A 22,270-nucleotide genomic window follows, 5' to 3' on the forward strand; every position below is an offset into this window, starting at 1 on the left:
GGACTGCTGACTGATAGGTCGGTGGTTCGAATCCAGGGACAGCAGGAGAGTTCCCTCTGTTAGCTCCAGCCCCCTATGTGGGGACATGAGAGAAGCCTCCCACAAGATAGTAAAACATCAACATCCGGGCACCCCCTGGGCAACGTCCTTACAGACGGCCAATCCTTTCACATCAGAAGCAACCTGCAGTTTCTCAAATTGCTCCCGACATGAAAAAAATTCAAACAAGCAACACTAATTACAAGAAGTTAAGGCAACAGAAGCCACAGCCAATAGTAGAAAGGAATCGGTTACACTGCACTGTTTCTAGGTCCCACAACCAGAAGATTAAAAATTAAAACTAAGACCAAGAGACAGAACACCTAAGAAATAAGTCTCTTCATCTTAACTCTTTAGGCTGAACAGCATCTCATTTGGAATATTGATTTCAAAAAAATCAAGCATCAATTAGAAATGTAATAATAAAGAATCATGAGACATGGCAGCATAATAAAATAGCTTTCAAGCTGATGCAAGCTTTCACCTTCTTCTATTGAAATACAAACTGCCTTGCTAAGTTAAGCCAATGTAACATCAAGTAAGCGTTTGGCTCATATGGGGCCATATTTCTTACCATGACTGCCGCCGTTGCCCTTTAGCAAAGTAAAGCAGTAATGAGAACACTGAGGCCCGTTGGCCAATCCCTGGAGCATTTTCAGGTAAGGGATATAAATCGTCGGTGGAAGGAGATCTCCCATTTGTCTAACAAATTTAGATAAAACAACCTATAACAAGAAAAGCTGCATTTTACATGAGGTATATCCTTCTTCTTCAAAGAATTGACACAAATTCCTATCTCTTTTTTTCTAAACCGCCCCCCCCCAATGAAATCAATAAAAACATGAGCACCGACTTCTTATTAATCCAATTGGTTTACTCTACTTGGTACAGTATTATGAATTAAATTTATATCAGTTTCCATCAAGTCTCTAAAACTTACCCATGATTATAATAGTATGTATACAATTTCTTCAAATTACTATCAATTACTCAAATCACTTTTTCTCGTTTTAATTCTTAGAGATGAAGAACCTTACCCCCAAATTCGATTTCCACAACATTAGAGGAATGATTCGATCACAATTAAACTCAATCTATTTTAAAGGGTAAAATTTAAGCTACATTGACATAATTTTTTCGTAAGCAAATTAGGAGCCATTTCAGAGGTTTCAGATTTCTGTTCCCTTAACAAAACCATAACTACAATGCTGGTATGCTTTTCTGCCATCAATCTCTAAGTACATTCCATCATGTTATTTTAAATCATTATAAAAATGCTAAGCAGTTTTCTTAACTACCTAACAAATTTAACTTAAAATTTAATTTTGAAGTCATTGTGTTATTATGTATACTAACAAAAATTCAAAAATAAAAAGTTCAGGTTTCAAAATTCTGAATGGTAACTAATCTGCAGAGTAAGAGTCATCTGTCAGGGAATTGTTTTATAAACACACACACAGATCTTTCCTAACCTGACGCTGAGGTGGTCTTTGGTGTGTGATCCCAAGATATGATCCTATAATGGTGGTGCTTTGCAGAGGCTCTGAAGGACACCAATACTCAAGAGCAAGTTCCAGATTAAAAGGATCCTCACTGTACAATTCAGCAATCTGCAAAGGAAAAGGGGGGGGGGGGGGGAGTAAGCCACACATATCAACAAATCATCTCTTCCCTTACCATCTCTATCAGTCTTTAACATCAGGAGCTTTTATTAACATTGCAATCTGAATGCGGTGCATGGCTGATAAAACAGTGACTTCCCCAACAATCCTTCCATGATCCTTAAAACAACTGTGGGATGTTAAAAGTGAAAGGAAGCACTGGGAAATGTCCTCAGGGCAATGTGTTCTAACAAAACTCTCAGTAGGCTTGACTGGGAGAGAAAGGAGTCATATCATTATGAGCAATAACTCCTGGAAGAAGTGGCTGTTGTATACATATTTGCAAAGATACTGGCAGCACATACACCTGACATTGCTCAAGTGTCAGAGGGGCTGCTACTCCCTTGCTTTCATCACTTCTTCCTCTTTCCTTCCTATCTTTTTCTTTCTTCTCCGCCTTCCTTATTTACTTTCTTTTTCTTTCCTTCCTCCCTCCCTTCCTCTCATATACACATCACTTTTCTTTCCCAGTGACATCACATAGGGTCACTTCACTTAGCAATAGCCAACTTAGTGACATTATGAAGGACCACTTCATCTAGTAACAGCCTTTGTGGTACAAACAAACAAGCATATATACACACTTTGACTTTTATATATACAGATACATAAAGTATATTCCTATTCTTTCTTCCCATTATAATTCCTTTAAGGTTCCCACTTTGGGGTTTTCTCTTTTAGAAAACTGTTCCCAGAGAAAAGTTTACTAAATTATAGCAATGTACACACAAATATATACGAACAGACAAAATGGCCCAAATAAGTATAACACTATTTTTAATATACATATATTTTAAAATACTGTTGTAGATTACATTTGCGCAAATGTTTTTTCACTCTAATTGTGCATTTTTAATTAACATCCTTTAAAAATTGAACCAGTTAACTTCTTTTAAAATTACTTACTAAAAGCATCAGGTGCTCTAGATCACGTCTAAGGGAAAGAGGTGGCTCATTACCCATCTGTATGCTCATGTGAATCATACGAGCATCTTCATCAGCACGATTTCTCAGCTGTTTCACCTAAAAAAAGCCAGGAAGAGTTAAATAAAAATAAAATGCGAGGAAAATGCATTCATTTCAAGCTGCCAATTATTTGCACACTTTTATACAACTGCTACTAGAGAAAACAAATTAAAGAAAGAATGCTAGTATCTAGTTAAGTCTCACTGAGATACGTAAATGAAAAATTACCTAATTACTTTTCACAAAAATCACCAGGAATACATTTGCTTTCCATTTTTCCAACAGTTATAATTCACACAGAATTTATCTATAGTATTTCTTTAACTGATACTGGTGAATTGAAGAAACGATATAAGTATAGCTGCTTCAAAGGAAAATGAGATTCCTTTATTCTTAGAATTACCCAGATGTGATTGTTGTATTTCATGTGCATAAATGTATTTCTCTTATATAAACACATAAACACACACAAACGTTACATTTGCACATTTGCAGGTCTGACTTTTGCAGATTTGATTGTTTGTAGATTTAACGAGCTGTGCCAGAGGACATAGAGACCCCTAGAGAGGCATTCTCTCAGGTAAAAACAAAATATAGAAGTTTTTTATTTGTTGATTTTCCACTCTTTCAGAGGCCCTGGGGTCTGCCTAACCCCAGATAATGTGGAGAGTGACTTCAGGTAAACACTGAAGACTGCAAGTTAACAACTAACAGTGCAATTGTGCATATGTGTATTCATAAGTAAATCTCACTAAGCTCAACTTCCTCCATGCAAAGTGGATACGAAATTACAGTCTTACATAGAAATGCTATGGACACAGAGGTTAGCCCCTAATAATCTCAATAGGATTAACATTCTAGTAAATATGCATGCGATTAAACTGGTAAGTGGATATATTTTGTTACTAGAAAGGAACTACTAATCATCACAATAAATAGCAAAAACAATAACATAATAAGAGGTACACTGGATCTAGTTCAGGATTTTATTTATTTTAGTTAGTTGCCGACAGAAAATCCAAAAACAGGACACAACCATAATGGCAACTTTCTGTTTCTGCTCTCCAACAAATGATACAGAAAAGCAGAGAGCTCTTGTTACTAGTGTCATGGAACAGTCATGTAAAATGTAAAATATTTTTAAAACAATTAAAACTGCCATTTCTGTGGCTTCTGAGGAAGAGGAGAGCAGGTAGGCAAAACTCCATTTTGCCATGTTCTCAGTGGCTTGTTTATTTTTTTAGTTTTTGTCAAAAACATTGCATAAACATTTTGCCATGTTCACAGTGGCTTGTGAGAGCCCCTTTCAGCTGCCATTGCTCTGGTCTGCGGAGAAGAAATGTTTCCAGCATCTAAAAATGTAATCCCCTTTACCATTGAAGCCTCCTTTCCCCAAGTCCTGTCTTGTTTAAACTTTAAGTCTGAGAGCAAAAAAAGAGTCAAATTAATTATTTGTAACCTATGGGAGTTTTTTTGTTTTGCCCTAAGACAAGGTTATAAATTTCCTCAAGTTTGTGCTACTAAAATCTAACAGTTTATAGCAGTAATAAAATCTAATAAAACCTTTTGAAAATAACTTCTAACCTGAAATAAACTATAGTCTTCTTAACTGAATTATGATTAATTTTAAAAATGAGGCTTAATCTAATAAACCTAAATGGACAATAAGAAAATAAGTTAAATGGTTTATCTTCGTCCTTCAACTGTGAACTCTAGTATGGAAGAATGTGTAACACCGAAAAATACTCTAGACGTTACTTGCAAAAATTAATGTGTGCCTATATTTCAAAAAGAAAGCAAAATTTCTTCATCGAGTCCTGGATTTAAACAATTTGTACATTGATTATAATATACACCATTTACGGCCATAAATATTTATTATAATTAGAATTGGCATAATGGTAAACCTGTGAAAATATTTGACTCATTTTTATTTAGCAGCACTACATCTGCACATATATAACTTACTTTCATTGGCATGAGCGTGAGAAAGTCCGTGACTAGGCTATGAATTCTACGTATATAAAATTCGTCTTGGTAGAAGTTCTCTGCTCTCACCACAGATTCCGTAAGGAACAGGAAAACATTATCTGCAATTGCTAACTCTGCCATGGCTTCATCGGCCTCGGTGAATTCTGCCAGTGCTGGGATGAACAGAGAGATGGAAAGACAAAAATATTTCATAGAAATATACTGAAATCTGATTTCTTGAACAAAATTGTATGCTAGACCTGCTTTCCTTCGCTGAAATGAAGGAGATAAGACTGGATTGACTTCCTCATGTTTGAACTCCATTTTGAGCCTAATTTACCTGTCACATCAGAAAATTGTGAAATCCCACGCAAGGCCAGCGCCCAGGCTAATCTAATAGTAGCTTGAAGTCCTGGGAGTTTCCAGGGGCGAGATTCTTGAAGACGTGTGTGGATTGCAGCTATATACTGTCTCTCTGTTAAAAGTGGCAACTGCTGCATCAGCTCTAAAAGTGGCAAGAAACGAAAATTGCAGTTTATCACACCTCAACAGAGGAAAAAAATCAGCTCAATTAAAAATAACATGGGTAGTTGAACAAATACACTTTTCCACTTCTCTTTAATTTGTAGCAATCAATGAAAAATTTCTATCCCACTCAGCATAAGACATGTGTGGGTAGCTCACCTAGAAGTACAAAGCTCCCAAACCCTCTTCCATTTTTGTACGCTTTCTTGTTAAAAGTCCCCCATAGCCTCATGCAATGTATAGTGCAGTTTCTCCACTCCTTTTAAAAGGGGTGAGTTTCACAAATCAAAAATGAGATTCTCATTGGGAAGCCCTCTCTTGACCCTATTTCAAGCCAGGTAGGCCTCAAATTGCACCCCCTACAGCAAAAACATTTGAGATGTGTAGACAAAAAAGCATAACTCCACATATATATATCTTATTACATTACTGCAAAAGGGAAGAAAATTAGCATTACCTTCACGATTTTCAGAGCCTTGTTCTAGAAAGCTGATGTCAAAGCAATAGAGAAGAGCCATAAGAAGTGCTATGTTGACTCTGTCCAATGAGCCATCAGCTTCCAGAGTTACTTTCTCTAAGAAACTAATAAGGATTAAAGTATCATCCCGGCTCAGTGGTGACTGGCAAGTCCAAACAAATAAGCTCTCGGCTAATGACTGTCGACACTCCTTGATAAGATCAGCAACCTAGAATAAATTCAAGCATAAATTATTGCTCTTTTCAACCTTTAAAATATGCCTATGTATCATTTACTATCATATCTTATATACATTTGCTCAAGAGTTAGGTCTTAAAAGGGTCTTATTATTCTGGAAGCATTTAATCAGTACCCGGTCTTTCAAATTGAATATTACCCTTTGGCAGTTTCTGAAATATTAATTTTATGATTTCAATGTTTGGAAACAAAGGAAAATCTTACAGTGTTTCTTAATTTTATATCTAGTAGCTGTACTGTGAATAGGTCAGTGAGCATAAATCGGTATAATTTATTAAGAAACCACTAATTCTGTTTTTATGTTTCACTGAAACATATTCTGAAAGTAATCCTTAGTCCCGCACACTGCCTATTTCTCTCACACGATCTGATTCTCTACCTGATTGTCTTGTTCACAGTGAAACATACCATGTAATTATATCTGAAATGGTAAATATACAATTGTTTTCATTTTTCCTCCAAATCCTAATTAAACAACCAATTTGGATGTAAGAACAAAAACAGTTTGTTCTATATAAGAAAGCAATAAAAATATATGGACTCCAAACTCTTGTAATGTCAAAATCACAGTTTAGTGTCACATATGGAGGAGGGTCAACATTTTTAAATTTGAAACACTAGATAACTCTGTCTACCTTATATGGCAATTCTCTTAATTAGAAAAAAGATATTGACATTTCTACATAAACTGCCTTTACATATATGCATAAAAAGTGCATGCCTTTGTGCACTCAGTGAAATTTTAACTAGTTGCAATTCACTATGCAAATACAGTATGACTCCCATATCCCTAGGAGTTCCAAGACATCCACACACTCACCATGATACATGAAACCATAGATAATACTAAATCCTATATTTTGGCTATACACAAACACATCCAGTGGGAATACAAGTAAATGTATGACTATTTAATCTGTGGATAAGGGAGTTGTACTGTATACTACATATATACTCATCAGAGTTCTTTTCACGACAGGAATATCTGAGTAGGAAATGGATGAGTGTAGAGTGATCTCAGCTTCAAAGCAAACTTATAAAGAGTCAAAGGAGAGTAAAAGAATCTGGACTTCCTTCTCTGGCTTTTACACAGTGGAAAATATGTTCAGAGAATTAAATTCTCAAAACAGTACTTGCCTCTTTCCGATGTTTCTCAGTGCCTAGCCCTCGTTCTTTCTGTAGTTTTTCAAATTCAACATTTAAATCAATTTGAGACACTAAAGTCAGAATTTTCTGAGTTAAACCTTGTTCCATCAGCTCATCAGTAAAGCGTGTTGTTATGGACACCAATTCAGGACTGAAATCAAAAGGGACAGTGATCTCTTAACTATGTTTATTTTAACAGAGTACCTTCTAAAGTGACAACCAGAAATACAGCCCTGTCAATACTATTAGGATTCAGAGAAAACATTCAACGAAAGCAACTAGAAAAATATCCATGTTACCACATATAATATATAAGAACCTTTGAAGGCATGTAACTAAATGGAATAACTTTTCCCCCTAATTTTCAACTGCTCCCAAGGTACAGACTTGTAGAAAACATGGATATGATAGGACATGCATGCGTAGTTGCTAATGTCTGCTAACCGTTAATGCTAGCTGGATAAAGAAGCTGGGAAACAGGCATACTTAGAATAAGTGAACTGGAATCTCTTTAAGGATTGTAGAGGTCCAGAACTGCTGTGCTACCATTATACAAAGCACAAGTCTACTCCGTAAAGATGTATACAACACAGACCAGGATAGGGATCTTAATAGGATGCTGACAGAAAGTAAAACTATCAATATGCTTAATCTGGAACACGATGGCTGCTCCCTTTTCCAGATACACCTCTATGGCTATTCAGTAAACAAGGACTATATCTGGTTGCCAGCTGGCTACTACGGCACAGCCAAGAAAAATAACTCCTTCTTGACCTCCAGTGTACTTATGAAATCTAGAAGGGTGAAAATGGGTTCTTTTTACCTGGCTGTGTAACAGCAGTTGGAAAGCATACAGTGCAGCTTTGGCCTTCCAGTCACTCTAGAAGACCTTCACTTCATGAAAGAAGATGATCATGAAACATTTAAGTGGCATTTAAGTATTATTTAAAAGACAGACCTGAGCTCCAATGTCCATGTCTTGCCTTGCCGAGACTGGATAAGTGTCCGCAATGAATTTGCAATCCATCGCTTTCCATCCCAGTATAAGAGGACTGCTACTAAACCCCTAGTTAGCCCAGGGAAACGAGGCAGCTGGTGCTCTCCTGAAAAGACCACATGGTGTGTTTATGAACATAAGCTCAAAGAGCATAAAGGTAGACTGGTATTTAAAATAAAAAACATTTTTCAAAGTGTTATTCCAGTACTAAGATGTAGCATTCATTTTACTCTAATTTCTGAAAGGAATTAACATTGTAAAAGCATGTCTAAGAAATTTCCAAAATATTTATCTCAGAATAAAAGTTGTACAACAAAGATTGAGCACATATGCAGTAAACAGCTTGTCAAAAGCAAGTAACAATTCTTGGATAGACCAGAATTCTTTTGAGAGTCCTAATTAATAAAGATCCACTGAAACAGTGAGATTGAGAGAAATGCTGATTTACTTCTACACAACTGACTCAGGCCCCTTCGATACTGCCATACAATCCAGATTATCAAAGCAGATAATCCACATTATTGGCTTTAAACTGGATTATATGAGTCTACACTGCCATTTAATCAAGTTCAAAGGAGGTAATCTGATTTTTATATGGTAGTGTAGAAGGGGCCTCAATGATTCTACTCTGTCTCAGATTATCAGTAGAATTCAAAACATGATTTGCTACAACTCCAAGTATACAAATAGGCACAACTCATATAACGTTGTTGAAGGCTTTCATAGCCAGAATCACAGGGTTGTTGTGTTTTTCAGGCTGAATGGCCATGTTCCAGAAGTATTCTCTCCTGACGTTTCGCCCACATCTATGGCATTGTGAGATATACCTCACAACCTCTGAGGGTGGCTGCCATAGATGTGGGCAAAACGTCAGGAGAGAATACTTCTGGAACATGGCCATACAGCCCAAAAAACACACAACAACCCACAATTCATATAATTAGGCATTAGGTGTTTATAGAATTTTATCTCTTGAGCTGCTGTGAAAACAAGATAATTGTAAACCAGTTCATCATAATGAGATCATACCAGCCAACAGAAGTTCAACAGCTGCCAATTCTCCAATATCAAAAAGATCACTCAGAATAAAGGCCTCTTTGATGAGCGGCTCTGGTAACAACCTGGTTCCCTGTTGTCCCTGGATAGCAATTCCTTCTGTATTTGCTTTTTGAACCTTCTGATGCTGCTGGGCATTCTTTGGCTGCAAAACAAACAAATTCAAACACCTATTGCTATCAGATATGAATTAGATATTAAAATATATGTAACACATATTTATACTTGTTTAACTTCTGAATACATCCCAAAACATTCACATGTCCCAAATATCTTTTAACATAAAAATGATAGTTTATAATCTGCAGGCATCTGTTTAAAGTACTCCACAATAACTGTAGGCTAAGTGTTAGCTACTTTCCCAACAGGGAAAAGGTCAGGGTATAAATGAAGATGATGATAATGATGATGATGATGTAACTGCATTTGAGTTAAAAAGCTTCCCAAAGAAGTATTATGATTTCAAATCTCCTGAACAAGGGCAGGAATAATGAAGCCTTCTGGATGCTGCACTGTAGATCCTACCATTTTTCATCATGAGCTATGGTGGCAAGGTATGCTGAGATCTAAGGTCCAAAAACATTTGGAGGCTGACTCCCATCCCTGTTCTAGATTATTTCCCTCTTTTCTAGTAACAACAGGCCTCTTGGAGTACATTTTATTTTAAAATCTATCACTCAAATCAGTTTTATTAAAATACCTGAGAAGCCTCTTCTAATATAATCTGAAATATTCAAGTTGTAAGAATAAAGAAGAAACAGTACTGCTACAACATTATTAAAAATTTCAGTAAGAAAAAACATATCCTTCATTATTATAACAAATATAAATATAATAAATACAGTTATCATAAAAATCAAATGATGCCAGCTACACTATTTTATCCCATTCCCAGAAGAAGAAAAGTTTGCTTTTTACCGGATTTCTGAAGAGTGATATAAAATCAGGCTTATGTTTCTTTAAAACCTGGTCAAGAAGATGTATTGCTTCAGGCTGCCTTTTCCAAATGGCATTAACTACTGCCTGCCAAATGTCTTTGTAGGGTCCCCATAAACTGGCAGCTAAAAACAAGATAAACAGAGCAAAGTATTTACCACAAGCGAATGTTATGATTAAGCATTATTCATGTGCAAAAATATTTTACAGAAAAATACTTATGATAAATGAATTAAATTTTATAAAAGCAGCAATCAGGCTAGTCAACACAGATAAGAAAGCAAAAAAACTATATGTGGGTAATCATTTATGCGATTACATAGAATCATAGAGTTGGAAGAGACCTCATGGGCCATCCAGTCCACCCCCTGCCAAGAAGCAGGAAAATTGCATTCAAAGAACCCTAGCCCCTTCAAAGCAGGTCCACTGGTAGAAATGGGCTGTAAACTACAAAAATGCATGACATAATACATTTGTTGGATTTCCACAAATCACAGAACCCATTTCTTTGGTCCACATCTCAAAAATAAAGGCAAAAAAAGAGCAATGGGGGAGCACTCAGGTGCATATTCACATCCCTGGAAGATTCCACATGAACATTAGGAAGAACTTCCTGACCATAAGTTTAAAGACTTATATTTATATGACTGATGTCTATATGTTGTAAATAATCATGTTTATAGGATGTTATTTATTGTGATTCATTTTTGATGTTTGCTGGTTTAATTTTCTGATTGTCTGACTTATATCTTGCATATTGCTTTCTCATGATGAAAGCCGCCCCGAGTCCCTTTGGGGAGAGGGGATGGGATATAAATAAAGCTTTATTAATATTATTATAAGCTTGAGTACCCGGTGTTGCCCGGATTATTTGAAAAAGTTTATTTTTTAATTGTAGAAAATGCATAAGGTTGTGGATCAACTACCACTGACATCATGCCAGGTTAACCCCAAAAAAACTCAATTAGTTCTTAAAGTTTGTTTTATTGGGAAAGTGTGCTCTGGATGCAGCATCAGTGGGGTTCAGTGTACTCTCTAGCCGTAGGGTAAACTACAACTCTCACTATGGTGAGTGAGTCCTCTCAAACCGCTTCAATAGATTGACTTACTCATGGGAGTTCTGTGTGCCAAGTTTGGCCTTGGTCAATCATTGGTGGAGGTCCCAGTTTCCCTGGTTGTGGGTGAACTACAATTCCCAGAAAGGAAGGTCATTTATCCCCCAAACTCCTCCAGTAATCAAATTTGGGCGTATCAGGTATTTGCACAAAGTTTGGTCCACATCCATCGGTGTTTGGGTTCACAGCGCTCTCTGGATGTAGGTGAACAACTCCCCCATATCAAGGTAAATTTTCCCCAAAAACCTCCAGTATGTTTTGCTGGTCATGGGGGCTCTGTGTGCCAAGTTTAATACAATTACATCTTTGGTGGAGTTTAGAGAGCTCACTGATTGCAGGCGAACTATACATCCCAATACCTATAATTCCAAAATTTCTAGACCATAGGAAAGGGTTATGGGAGAGGCATTGGTTGGGGTGATGCAAATTTCACACCAGTTGAGAGAGTAAAAGACACTGGAATGTCTGAGGATATATGTAAAATCTAGGATGAAATTGTCCCTGAATGAAAGCATTTCTTAGGTGGTGGGGAGGACATTGGCAGGGTCTGAGCTACATGTTCATGGCGCTCACTATAACCTGAAATGTCTTTGGAGGGAGTGCTTTTGGTGGCTCCTCAACACTGTGGGTTATAGCTGTTTGTGGAAGTGGGAGCCTGTCTGTGAAAGTGGGCACCCCAGCTACATAACAGATTTTTTACTTTTATTATGTGTATAGATAGTTAAGAGCTATTCAACAATGGAACTCTCTGCCTCAGAGCGTGAAGGAAACCACTTCCTTGGAGACTTTTAAACAGAGCCTGGATGGCCTTCTGTCAGGGGTGCTTTGATTGTGTTTTTCCTGCATGGCAGAATGGGGTTGGACTGGGTGGCCAATGAGGTGTCTTCCCATTGTTATGATTCTACGAAGACACATTCATGTGGGATTTTGTTCTCCTTTAAGTGGGTGCAAAAACCAATTCCTACTCTTTCCTTGTTATCCCAGCTTCTGGTATCAAAGTTGCTGTTAAAGAAGTAAGGTCTAGGAATGCATCTCTCTGAATCAAAACCCAGAGTGGTTATACCAGGCGTGGGTAAACTTGGGCCTTCCCTCTTGGTGTTTTGGACTTCAACTCCCACCATTCCTCACAGCCTCAGGCCCTTTCCTTTCCCCCCTCAGCCGCTTAAGCGGCTGAGGGGGGAAAGGAAGGGGCCTGAGGCTGTGAGGAATGGTGGGAGTTGCAGTCCAAAACACCTGGAGGGAGGGCCCAAGTTTGGCCACGCCTGGGTTATACTCATATACTTAGGAGCAAAACCCATAGAACTCAATGGAACTTGGCAGCTCTGGAACTCAGACAGTCCCCCACGTTCCCTTCCACGGCAAAGAGTGAAGCAATGCCCAAACAAAGGGAACGCAAGCCCAAAACGATGCCGCTCTGTCCCCGAAGGAGCCCCAGGCCGCACTCGGAGTTCTTCTCACCTGAAATTACCGCCAGCGGCGCCGACATCTTGGAAACTCGCAGACGGGCTTCAAGGCGCCTCGCCTCTCAGGGGGCCTAGAGCAGGAAGAGCTGCCCGCGACATGCCGGATCAGAAAATCCACTCTCTTCACAGAAAACTTGCCTTATAAATGGCAAATGCACATTATCAGCATTCCCTTTCATTATTTTAACCACACGTGCTTCCGTTCATTGGGTCCAAAGCGCTCAAACTGCACGACCGAAACACAGGCACGATTTAGATGCCTAATATCGAATCTTGGGAAGAATCCTGGGGCTTGTAGTTCTAGGCCCACCGGTAGAAAAAGGGCGGGAAAGTTGAATTATAAACCCTTTTTACGGAAGAGGGAATCTATCTTGCCAAGGAAACCAGTGATAGGGTGGCCACAGGTTGGAAACTGCTTCAAGGAACACAATAACAAGGCCTTGTTGAACAGAATGGTTTGATGGGTTGTCGAATGCTGTCATGACCAGAATCACTGGGTTGCTGTGAGTTTTCCGGGCTGTATGGCCATGTTTCAGAAGCATTCTCTTCTGACGTTTCGCCCACATCTATGGCAGTCATCCTCAGAGGTTTGAGGCCTGTTGGAAACTAGGCAAATGGGGTCCAGGGTGGGAGAAAGAACTTCTGTTTGAAACAGATGTGAATGTTTCCATTGGCTACCCTGATTGGCATTGAATAGTCTTTCAGCTTCAAAGCCTGGCCGCTTCCTACCTGAAGGACTTCTTTGTTGGGAGATGTTTAGCTGACCCTGATTGTTTCTTGATTGGAATTCTCCTGTTTTTGAGTGTTATTCTTTATTTACTGTCCTGATTTTAGTTTTTTTAATACGGGTAGCCAGATTTTGTTCGTTTCATGGTTTCCTCCTCTCTGTTGAAAGTGCCCTCATGCTTGTGGATTTCAATGGCTTCTCTGTGTAGTCTGACATGGTGGTTGTTAGAGTCGTCCAACATTTCTGTGTTCTCAAATAATAGGCTGTGGAAATAATAATATCTTTGGAAATAATATGGGCATCCGTTCGTGCAGAATTTGTGTACACGGGGCGGGGGGGGGCTGACGAGTTCCCAGCTCTGTAAACTACAGTTCCCATCATGCACAGTGCTCTCCCAGTGCTCTACTTCCTCTCCGAAGCTTTGCGATTTGTCGCGCATGCGCAACCCGAGCGGATGTTTGTCGCCCGCTGGAGAAGGAGAGGGACGCGTTGCGCCGTTCCCACGCGAAGTGGTTGTGACTGGGTGAGTCAGACGCATTTCCGATTTCCAGGGATATAATAGAAAATCGTTCCAGAAAGATATACTTCTATCCTTGAAGGGTCTTATGCTCTGTTGGTGATGCTGACTGCCTGTGTGGACAGAGCCACTGCTGTCTTCAATAAACAACCTCAAAGCAGGGCTTTTCAAGTTGTAAGTTCTGTTGTTCTGAGCCTCAAGCTTCTTCCAGTCCATATTTGACATAACAAATTCCCTTCTGCTGTGACCAGTAAGAGAAAAAACCAAAACTAGGAGAGGCCATTACACAGCTCCCAGATGTTACCCAGTGCAACATTCATTGTTCCTCGCAATTATAGTTGCAGCATTTGAGAAGTCATACCATTCCCACCAAGGATTTAAGCTCCATTTCACCACTATAAAATCGAAGGATAAACTGATTTTACCATATGTTAGCAAAGGCTTTCATGGCCAGAATCTCTGGGTTGAGGAGAGTTTTCTGGGCTGTATGGCCGTGTTCCAGAAGCATTCTGTCCTGACAATCTTCAGAGGTTGTGAAGTCTGTCGGAAACTAGGCAAGATGGGTTTATATATCTGTAGAAAGTCTAGGTTGGGAGAAAACCCTTGTCTGTTTGAGGCAAGTGTGAATGTTGCAACTGGCCAGCTTGATTAGCATTGAATAGTCTTGCAGCTTCAAAGCCTGACTGCTTCCTGCCTGGGCACAACCAACCTGGACACAGCATATTATTTGAGAACACAGAAATGCTGGACCACTCTTAACAACCCCCATGTGAGACTACACAGAGAAGCCACTGTTATCCACAAGCATGTGGACAACTTCAACAGAAAAGAGGAAACAATGAAAATGAACAAAATCTGGCTACCAGTATTAAAAAAAAACCTCTAAAATCAGGACAGGAAATAAAGAACAACACTCAGAAAATGGAATTCCAAACAAGAAACAATCAGGGCCAGTTAACACCCCCAAACAAAGGATTCCCCCAGGCAGGAAGCAGCCAGGCTTTGAAGCTGGAAGGCCATTCATTGCTAATCAAGGTGGTCAATTGCAATATTCACATTTGCCTCAGGGAGAAGAGAGTTCTTTCCCCCACCCTGAACATTCCACAGATATATTAAACTCCCCTTACCTAGTTTCCAACAGACCTCACAACCTCTGAGGATGCCTGCCATAGATGAGGACAAAACATCAGGAGAGAATGCTTCTGGAACATGGCTATACAGCCCAGAAAACTCACAGCAACCCACTGATCTTACCATACTTTGTTCAAATGCTGGCATTTTCTTCCCTGGGAACTCAGTTAGAACTTGCCACCACCTTCTCCAACAGCTATCACTACAGAAAAGAGAGCCCTCCTGCTGATTTTCCTTTCCCTTTCTCCTCAGGAGCATTGGTTTTGCTGGTTACCATGTTTGTGTTAGTGGAGATGACAGATACTGTGCGGATCCCTCCATGGCAATTTGAAAGGAAACTTAATGATGCCATCACTGAAGAGTTAAATAAGAAACTGGCCAATAAGGTAAACTTTGCATGGGTTGCCTCACTACTATACTATCATATCATACAAATTCTAAAAACAGTAAACTTTGGGTGCATACTTAACATTCTGTTAAGCCAGTGAAGGATTGTGGGTTTCAGTGATGGACAAATGTCATGATGTCATGTTAACTGTCATGGTGCAGCCTCATATATTTAATAAATGTAGCTGCAATACTAGAATTTTACACTGTAAAGTAGCTGTAAGATTTTGATCAATATAAATTTAGTAACTTTCCACTAGTTGTACTTAATGTGTAAATGAGCTGACACGAAATAGAAGAGTGAAAAGATGTTGAAAATAAGGAGAAATTGTTAGAGACTGGCTACTCAGAAACATGAACCTTTGTTTTTCCCTTAGCCATCCCCTCTGTTATCAGTCTTTATTGTTTTTGTAGCATTAGCTGCATGTTTGATTTTCTTTGGCTCAGCTCATTTTTATGACTTTTATTCTGGTGCCTAAACTATGTTTAACTATACTATGGTCACCATTTTAATTTTAACTATGTTAATGTGTATAATTTTGTACTTTTATTTTGATGTGTTTTATTCTGTTTATTGTAATTTCCCAGGCTTGGCCCCATGTAAGCCACCCCTAGTCCCTTTGGGGAGATAGAGGCGGGGTACAAAAATAAAGTTGTTGTTGTTGTATTATTATTATTATCCAAGTATAGATCAGTTCACCAGTTTGTTTTTTTGCTACAGTTTTCCTTGTTCTGTTTCAAGGGGGCTACCATCTTTTCCGAAGTACTCAACTTCATTGATTTCTGTACTTGTTTCTCCAAACAGGTTGTGTATAATGTTGGCCTCTGTATTTGTCTCTATGACATTACAAAACTTGAGGACTCCTACATATTCCCGGGAGATGGTGCATCACACACAAAAGGTTTGCCTATTGTTTTTCATGTCAATTATTTTTGGAACTATGAATCTTCAAGATTACCTTCTTAGGCAATATAAGAATTGCTGAATAACTCCATATTTTTCCATTATAACTCTGTTGTCCTGATACTGAATATAGCCGGAAAGCATCCTTGGTACCATTTTTACTTAGGGCATGTTAAGGTTCTGCCATGCTGTAGTAATTCTACATTTTCTCACACTTGTACACTAGTTCCATGTTGTATCTTAATATTCAGTCTGTTAACAAATTGGCTTATGGTCATTTGCCTTGCAAGTGCACTTGTAATTATTTATTAGCTGCATTAATATCATTCCTTTTCTCCAGTGAGCTCATGGCTCTTCTCCATATTTTAGTCTTACAACTAACATATGAGACAAGTCTGACTGAAAGAGTACCTGCCTGATGTTTCACAGCTCACTGAGGATTCAAGTGTGGATCGTCCAAGTCTCAACCCAACAGTGTGATGTTACAGATAACACTAGACTGATGTGTTAATTATTATATGTATGCTTCTTATAGAAATGTAAGGTATTAACAGAAAACTTTCTCCATTGCATATTGAATTTATCTATTTGCTAGCATAGCTATGCTGACTGGGCAATTTTGAAAACAGGTGCTTTCCAACTGTATCTAATACCAGGGGACCATACAAGAAAGAAATCTTCAGTGAATTACTTGAGTAGACGAGGCCAGCTTAATCTTCAGTTATCTTACTATTGCAATTCATCTAGCACTATCCTAGTTGCTTTAGTTACAGCTCAAAACAAATCTATTTTCAGTGTGCCAGACTTGCAGAATCCTTAAAGCTGACACAGCTCGCCAGAAATTGTGCTCTTAGGCCTCACACATTGTTTGTGCAATGAGAGAGAATGATTGCTTAGGCTTTTTGTGGCTGATAATTTGAGGGAAGAGGGATGGGATGCAATCAGTGCTGTACAATGTGGCCATGCTAATTTTGTGCACATGTATGTCCAACTGTTTTTCACAACATACAAGTGAAACATGGTTCATCTGAGGAAAATCTGCTTCTTTCTTTACAGTGCATTTTCGGTATGTTGTGTTTCATCCCTTTCTTGATGAGATTTTGGTTGGAGAGATAAAAGGCTGCAGTCTAGAAGGAGTTCATGGTAAATTTTAATCTTTATTAAAATTCTAGACCTGTGTTCAGATATATCAGTGGGTGGCCTGAAGAAAGATGAACATCATGTTATACCCTAATGGCTTCTGTGTTAATCTAAATGTTCTTTTTGCAGTTTCTCTTGGGTTCTTTGATGATATCATCATTCCTCCCGAATCTCTGCAGCAGCCTGCCAAATTGTATCCTCCATGATAATGAATGTTATAAAAATGCATTATATTTATTATTTAAATTATTGCTATATTGCCTCCCAACACACAAGGGTATCCTGACGTGATGAACAAATGAGGTGGAAAAAGAACAATCTTGTCCGAAGGGGTTTGTTTCCAGGATCTCCTCCTGAATACCAAAATCTGTGTGTGCTCATGTCTTAGTATACCCAATAATGTAGTAAAAGTATATTCCTTATATAAAATTACAAAGTCAAGGTTTTTTAAGCCATAGATAGTTATTCTGTAGATATGAAAGGCTGACTGAACTATGCAATGTTACAGTACTGACTGTACAGACAGCATTCATAACATTAACTTTTGTTTCAAATAATTTTTATTGAAAAGTTTCTTGTATACACAACTAGACAGATGACAACGGGATGGATTTTGGAAAGAAGAAAAAAAAGAGGAGGGGGGAATAACATTAACTTTCAAAGCTTGAATAATTGTTTTTAGAAAGACTTTTGTGTTCATGGCTGGAGAGTGAAGACTATGGAATTAAGTCAATGGGATTGGATCATCTAATTTGCTTCCAATTTAGATTCTTCTAATACGCCTCTGGCAATCTTTTCTTTTGCCAGATTCCTTCCTTCCCAGGGACAAACTTGTCAGTTGAGTAAAAATTTCCTTTCACACAACATAGTATGAGACATTTATAACTAGAATCAGCATGATTTGTATTTATCGTGACAAGCAAAGGCAGATTAATGTTTTGAGTAAGGAAGCTCATATTTGAGAAGATATTTCAGGGTATGAATGTGAATTTCATGTCCTCATTACACTACTGGCCTTAACCCTCCTTGTGGTCAGCGATGAAGCAGAACAAGTGTGGGTTTGGGAATATGAAACTGAAGAAGGTGCTCATGACCTATATATGGATAGAGGGGAAGAAATTCGTTTCCGTGTAGTGGATGAGACCTTTATCGACACATCCCCAACAGGCCCCAGCTCTTCAGAACCCTCTACCTCAAGTGCCACAGAGGAAGTGCAGAAAAAAGAAGCCCCCTACACACTTGTGGTAACTATTACTTCTTTTTCCACATAGTGATTTGAAATGCACTTTAACCAGAGAGTGTTACGTTTGGACTTCATATCTCAGAATTCTTCAGGCAGCAAGGATTTAGGGCTATCTAAAAGGAGGTGAGGTAGAAGAAAAATTATGTGATAAGCAGATACTCCCTAGTACCCAAGTACTACCTTGAGTATTGTGTTAGAATGGAAAACAAAGGGTACGGAAGTCTGTAATGCATCTTCAACAAATAGTGAGCAACATGCATTTGGCAAACAATGCAGAATTGTAGGTGAACATACTTCTTTAAATTAGTATAGTCTTTAATCAAACTCTTGAGTTCAAATAAGGCTACATACCATAAGATATACTTGATATAAATATACACGTTCCTCTTTCAGTTACCACAATTAGTTGTAAGAAAAAGTTTAGGTGATCTTGAAAAAAGCTCAGAATTAGGACAATAAAATACCACAGGTATTAAGTGCATAATGCAAGTGTTCATTCTTCAACATCTCGTTTGTATTTTTTCTTTTGCACAGGGATCTATCAGTGAACCTGGTCTGGGCCTCTTGTCCTGGTGGACAAATAGCTAGCAAAAGAAAGAAAGACTATTCTGCAAGATGGACACTTCTTCATTAAAATTGCTCTGTTTTTAAAACAGTTGTTGCAAAGCGAAAGATATGTCTTCCAGTTTTCTGCTTTGCACTGGATTTGTTTCAGTCTAGTGGTCTAGGCCTAGAAAATAAGTGGAAACATTCAGTGCAATATCACAGTTACGGAAGCTTTTGGCATTGGCCACATCAACTTGGGAATTTCTGATTTCCTGACCTTGCATTTTAGGACAGATGCAAGAAAAACATCTGAAAAACACTTACCTTGATTAACAGACATGAGAAGAAAAATGTTGTAAAAGCAAGCATCCATGTTCTGAATGTGGTAGCTCTATTTCCCTGTTGAAATGGGGATGTTTCCAACAGTAATTGATGAAATGAATAAACTGAATATTCAAGACTAGCAAATTGTGGGAAGAAAGATTGTGGCCTGGATGGGCATGCATGGGGATGCCCATTTTCTAGATTGTTTGTCAGTTCTTTTCAAATTAGAAATTCTTTCCAAGTATTGATAAAATGAGTGAATTGATCTACTGGGAACATGGTCTTAAGAACTGCAGTTAATAAGTGTGAATAAGAATGCAAATCTTATCAACTGCTGTTCCTAATCGTGATGTTTTAGAAAGTTTGTGCATTTAATTTAGATAACTCATACGTAACAACAGAGATGTGAAAGCTGTGCTGAAAGCATCTAGAACAGGATATGGAGAAATTTCGACCGTCGAGGTGAAGTTTGCCCTTGTCTGATCTAGCAGATTGTGAACAAACCTGGTTTCAGACCCAACAAATAGATTTGCTGTTGAGCAACAAATCTCTTAAAACAGGCATATATAATAGAGACCTTGCTCTGCATTAAATGTAAATGCAGACATAGATGACATTCATCCAATTTCTGGGTGTTAAAATATATCTGGATAATAAATGTGAGCTATTGGGTAGCAGTAAAATAAGTACAAAAGAGACAAAATCTGACAACATAATTTAAAGCAGTGGTTCTCAACCTGTGGGTCCCCAGGTGCTTTGGCCTACAACTTTCAGAAATCCCAGCCAGTATATCAGCTGTTGAGATTTCTGGGAGTTGAAGGCCAAAACATCTGGGGACCCACAGGTTGAGAACCACTGATTTAAAGCATACCTGTAATATTAGAGGGCGCTATCACTGATAAAATGATTTAGCAATTTTATCTTTGGTTTTATAACAGTATTATAACTTCAGGCTCAGGAGCATTTGGGATATAGGTATAACCTATCAGAGCCAATTATGCCATGCATGATACCATGTTTGAAGATGGTTGCCTTTTTGTACATTAGTCCGTCAAGCACACACTTAAAGCTTGTTCTAAGATTGACTGTTATTCAGGACCTGCAATAAATGATTTTTTGCACCTTAGTGACATTGCGAGTCAGCTCTAATTTTAGTGATTTCTATTTGTTCTGAATTGCTACCAACCCAAGGTAGTAATTTCAGCACTATACTATGACTGGATACTGAGATTCAAATGGTGCCATAGCGGAAAGACTAGAGGAGGTTGGTACTTCTTTTAGGTACTCCTGGGACATACTGAGCTCTTGCTCATCGACACTATTCAGAGGAGGTGATTCCTTTTTTTCTGAATATAGTGGTGAAAAACTTTTTTGAATGCCAGAGTGGCAACAGCTGGCTGCTTATGATGGCACGGATGCTTTCCCTTCTCTGCAGAATGCGCCGTGCAAAATCCAAATTTGGGCCATTAATACATATGGTACCATACAGGATGGAAAGTAAGCGGTGCATCAAAGAGCACTGGCAACTTCTAACAGGTTGCAACAGCTTTGGGGCAGGGGGCAGGATATCTGAAAAATTGCTGTCAATGCGTATGCACCTGCCAGAAATTTGAAAATATACTGTTGTGTATCCCAGAGTCTCTTGAAATTACATTCTTGGGTATATGAGTTTTCTCCCTAATACCCCAATTATGGAACACCCTACCCAAAGAAGTTAGCCTGACTCTTTACCTCTTTTGAGCTTCTCTTGGACAGCCAGAACAGTACTGTTTTGCACAATTGTCAATGTATTGAATTATCTCAATGGTTTTAAAATTGGATTTTGGAGCTTTAAAATGTTTTTCATTTTAATGTATTTTCACATATATATTTTTTAATGTTCTGTTTTAATAGTTCTATATATTCATTGCCTTGAGGGCCATTGTGTGCTGCAAGCTGATGTGTGTTTGTACCCCTTCAAATCATCTATCAATGCCAGGAACGTAAAAGGGTTTTCTTAAACAATACTTAAAGGTGGTTCCGCTGGTTCCTTCCTCTGACATACAGCCTATAGCACCTGGTATTTGGTGGTCTCCAATACAAGTACTAACCAGGGCTGACTTTGCTTAGATTACAAAATAAGTCAGGATCTAGTGTGTTTAGGGTATTTAGACTGTCAGGAGGCGATATAGAAATATTGTTAATAAGTTAATAAGCAACTTCATCCCATACTAAAGTTAGCATTTATTGTGTACCTTCGAGTTGCTTCCATCTTATGGTGACTTAAAGGCAAGCCTACCATGAGAGTTTCTTGGCAAGCTTTTCCTGAGGTTTGCCTTTTCTTTCCTCTGAGGCCAAGAACGTGTGACTTGTCCAGGGTCATCCAATGGGCTTCCATGGTTTTGTCTGGATTTGAACCCTGGTCTCCGGAGTCATAGTCAACACCCAAACCATTACAGCATGCTTGATCTCAAAGTTAACACAGTATGCTCATATTTACTTCTAAAATAACTATCTTCTCTTACCATTCTGCATAGAAAATAGATGCCTTCAACTGGAATCAATTACCATATTACTTAAAATTCTTTTTGGACTTTGCAATATTTAAAGAACCAACAAAACGTTGATGATTGGTATAGGATTACATCTGGGAAGCTTGGGTCAAATCCCAGCTTAGTGTATGACATTGGACTAGCTAGTGATTTGCAACCAGAACCAAGTACTTTAGATTCTGTAAGCCAGGGGCTAATGAGTCTCTTTAAAACCTCCATGCTCTCTCATT

The 22,270-nt window shown here is 38.4% G+C and overlaps 2 protein-coding genes across 4 annotated transcripts in view; one reads left to right on the forward strand and one right to left on the reverse strand.

Moving 5' to 3' along the window:
- nup205 (nucleoporin 205) overlaps positions 1 to 12,692 on the reverse strand; it is a 42,432-nt gene extending 29,740 nt beyond the window's left edge. Inside the window, exons 1-11 of the mRNA XM_003221056.4 lie at positions 12,586 to 12,692; positions 9,995 to 10,137; positions 9,050 to 9,221; positions 7,982 to 8,126; positions 7,015 to 7,174; positions 5,620 to 5,848; positions 4,978 to 5,142; positions 4,635 to 4,810; positions 2,607 to 2,723; positions 1,512 to 1,649; positions 614 to 764 (exon numbers count right to left, since the gene is read on the reverse strand). Coding sequence (XP_003221104.1) covers positions 614 to 764; positions 1,512 to 1,649; positions 2,607 to 2,723; positions 4,635 to 4,810; positions 4,978 to 5,142; positions 5,620 to 5,848; positions 7,015 to 7,174; positions 7,982 to 8,126; positions 9,050 to 9,221; positions 9,995 to 10,137; positions 12,586 to 12,613 — 1,624 coding nt within the window. The 5' untranslated portion in view covers positions 12,614 to 12,692. The remainder of the gene's footprint in view (positions 1 to 613; positions 765 to 1,511; positions 1,650 to 2,606; positions 2,724 to 4,634; positions 4,811 to 4,977; positions 5,143 to 5,619; positions 5,849 to 7,014; positions 7,175 to 7,981; positions 8,127 to 9,049; positions 9,222 to 9,994; positions 10,138 to 12,585) is intronic.
- A 278-nt stretch (positions 12,693 to 12,970) lies between these two features.
- Positions 12,971 to 20,635, forward strand: polr3h (RNA polymerase III subunit H). 3 transcript variants are annotated; one of them, XM_008110811.3, is made up of 7 exons: positions 12,971 to 12,994; positions 15,218 to 15,351; positions 16,158 to 16,254; positions 17,313 to 17,399; positions 17,526 to 17,589; positions 18,433 to 18,640; positions 19,174 to 20,635. In XM_008110811.3, the coding sequence occupies exons 2-7, from the start codon at positions 15,241 to 15,243 to the stop codon at positions 19,225 to 19,227; spliced, it is 621 nt and encodes a 206-aa protein (XP_008109018.1). In that variant the 5' UTR covers positions 12,971 to 12,994; positions 15,218 to 15,240; the 3' UTR covers positions 19,228 to 20,635. The 3 variants fall into 3 exon arrangements, with proteins under 3 accessions (XP_008109018.1, XP_062838918.1, XP_003221141.1); XM_062982848.1 differs by lacking the exon at positions 12,971 to 12,994 and adding an exon at positions 13,081 to 13,200; XM_003221093.4 differs by lacking the exon at positions 12,971 to 12,994 and adding an exon at positions 13,732 to 13,840.
- The last annotated feature ends 1,635 nt before the right edge of the window (positions 20,636 to 22,270 follow it).

Source organism: Anolis carolinensis, chromosome 5 (assembly GCF_035594765.1).
Source record: "Anolis carolinensis isolate JA03-04 chromosome 5, rAnoCar3.1.pri, whole genome shotgun sequence".
Classification (NCBI taxonomy): Eukaryota; Metazoa; Chordata; class Lepidosauria; order Squamata; family Dactyloidae; genus Anolis; species Anolis carolinensis.

Bases quoted from the DNA above. Each gene is read 5' to 3' on its own strand.
- polr3h (XM_008110811.3), top strand. From the start codon at position 15,241: ATGTTTGTGTTAGTGGAGATGACAGATACTGTGCGGATCCCTCCATGG. The intron at 17,590-18,432 runs GTATCCTCCATG...CCTTGTGGTCAG, and splicing joins CTGCAGCAGCCTGCCAAATT to CGATGAAGCAGAACAAGTGT. The intron at 18,641-19,173 runs GTAACTATTACT...TCTTTTGCACAG, and splicing joins AAGCCCCCTACACACTTGTG to GGATCTATCAGTGAACCTGG.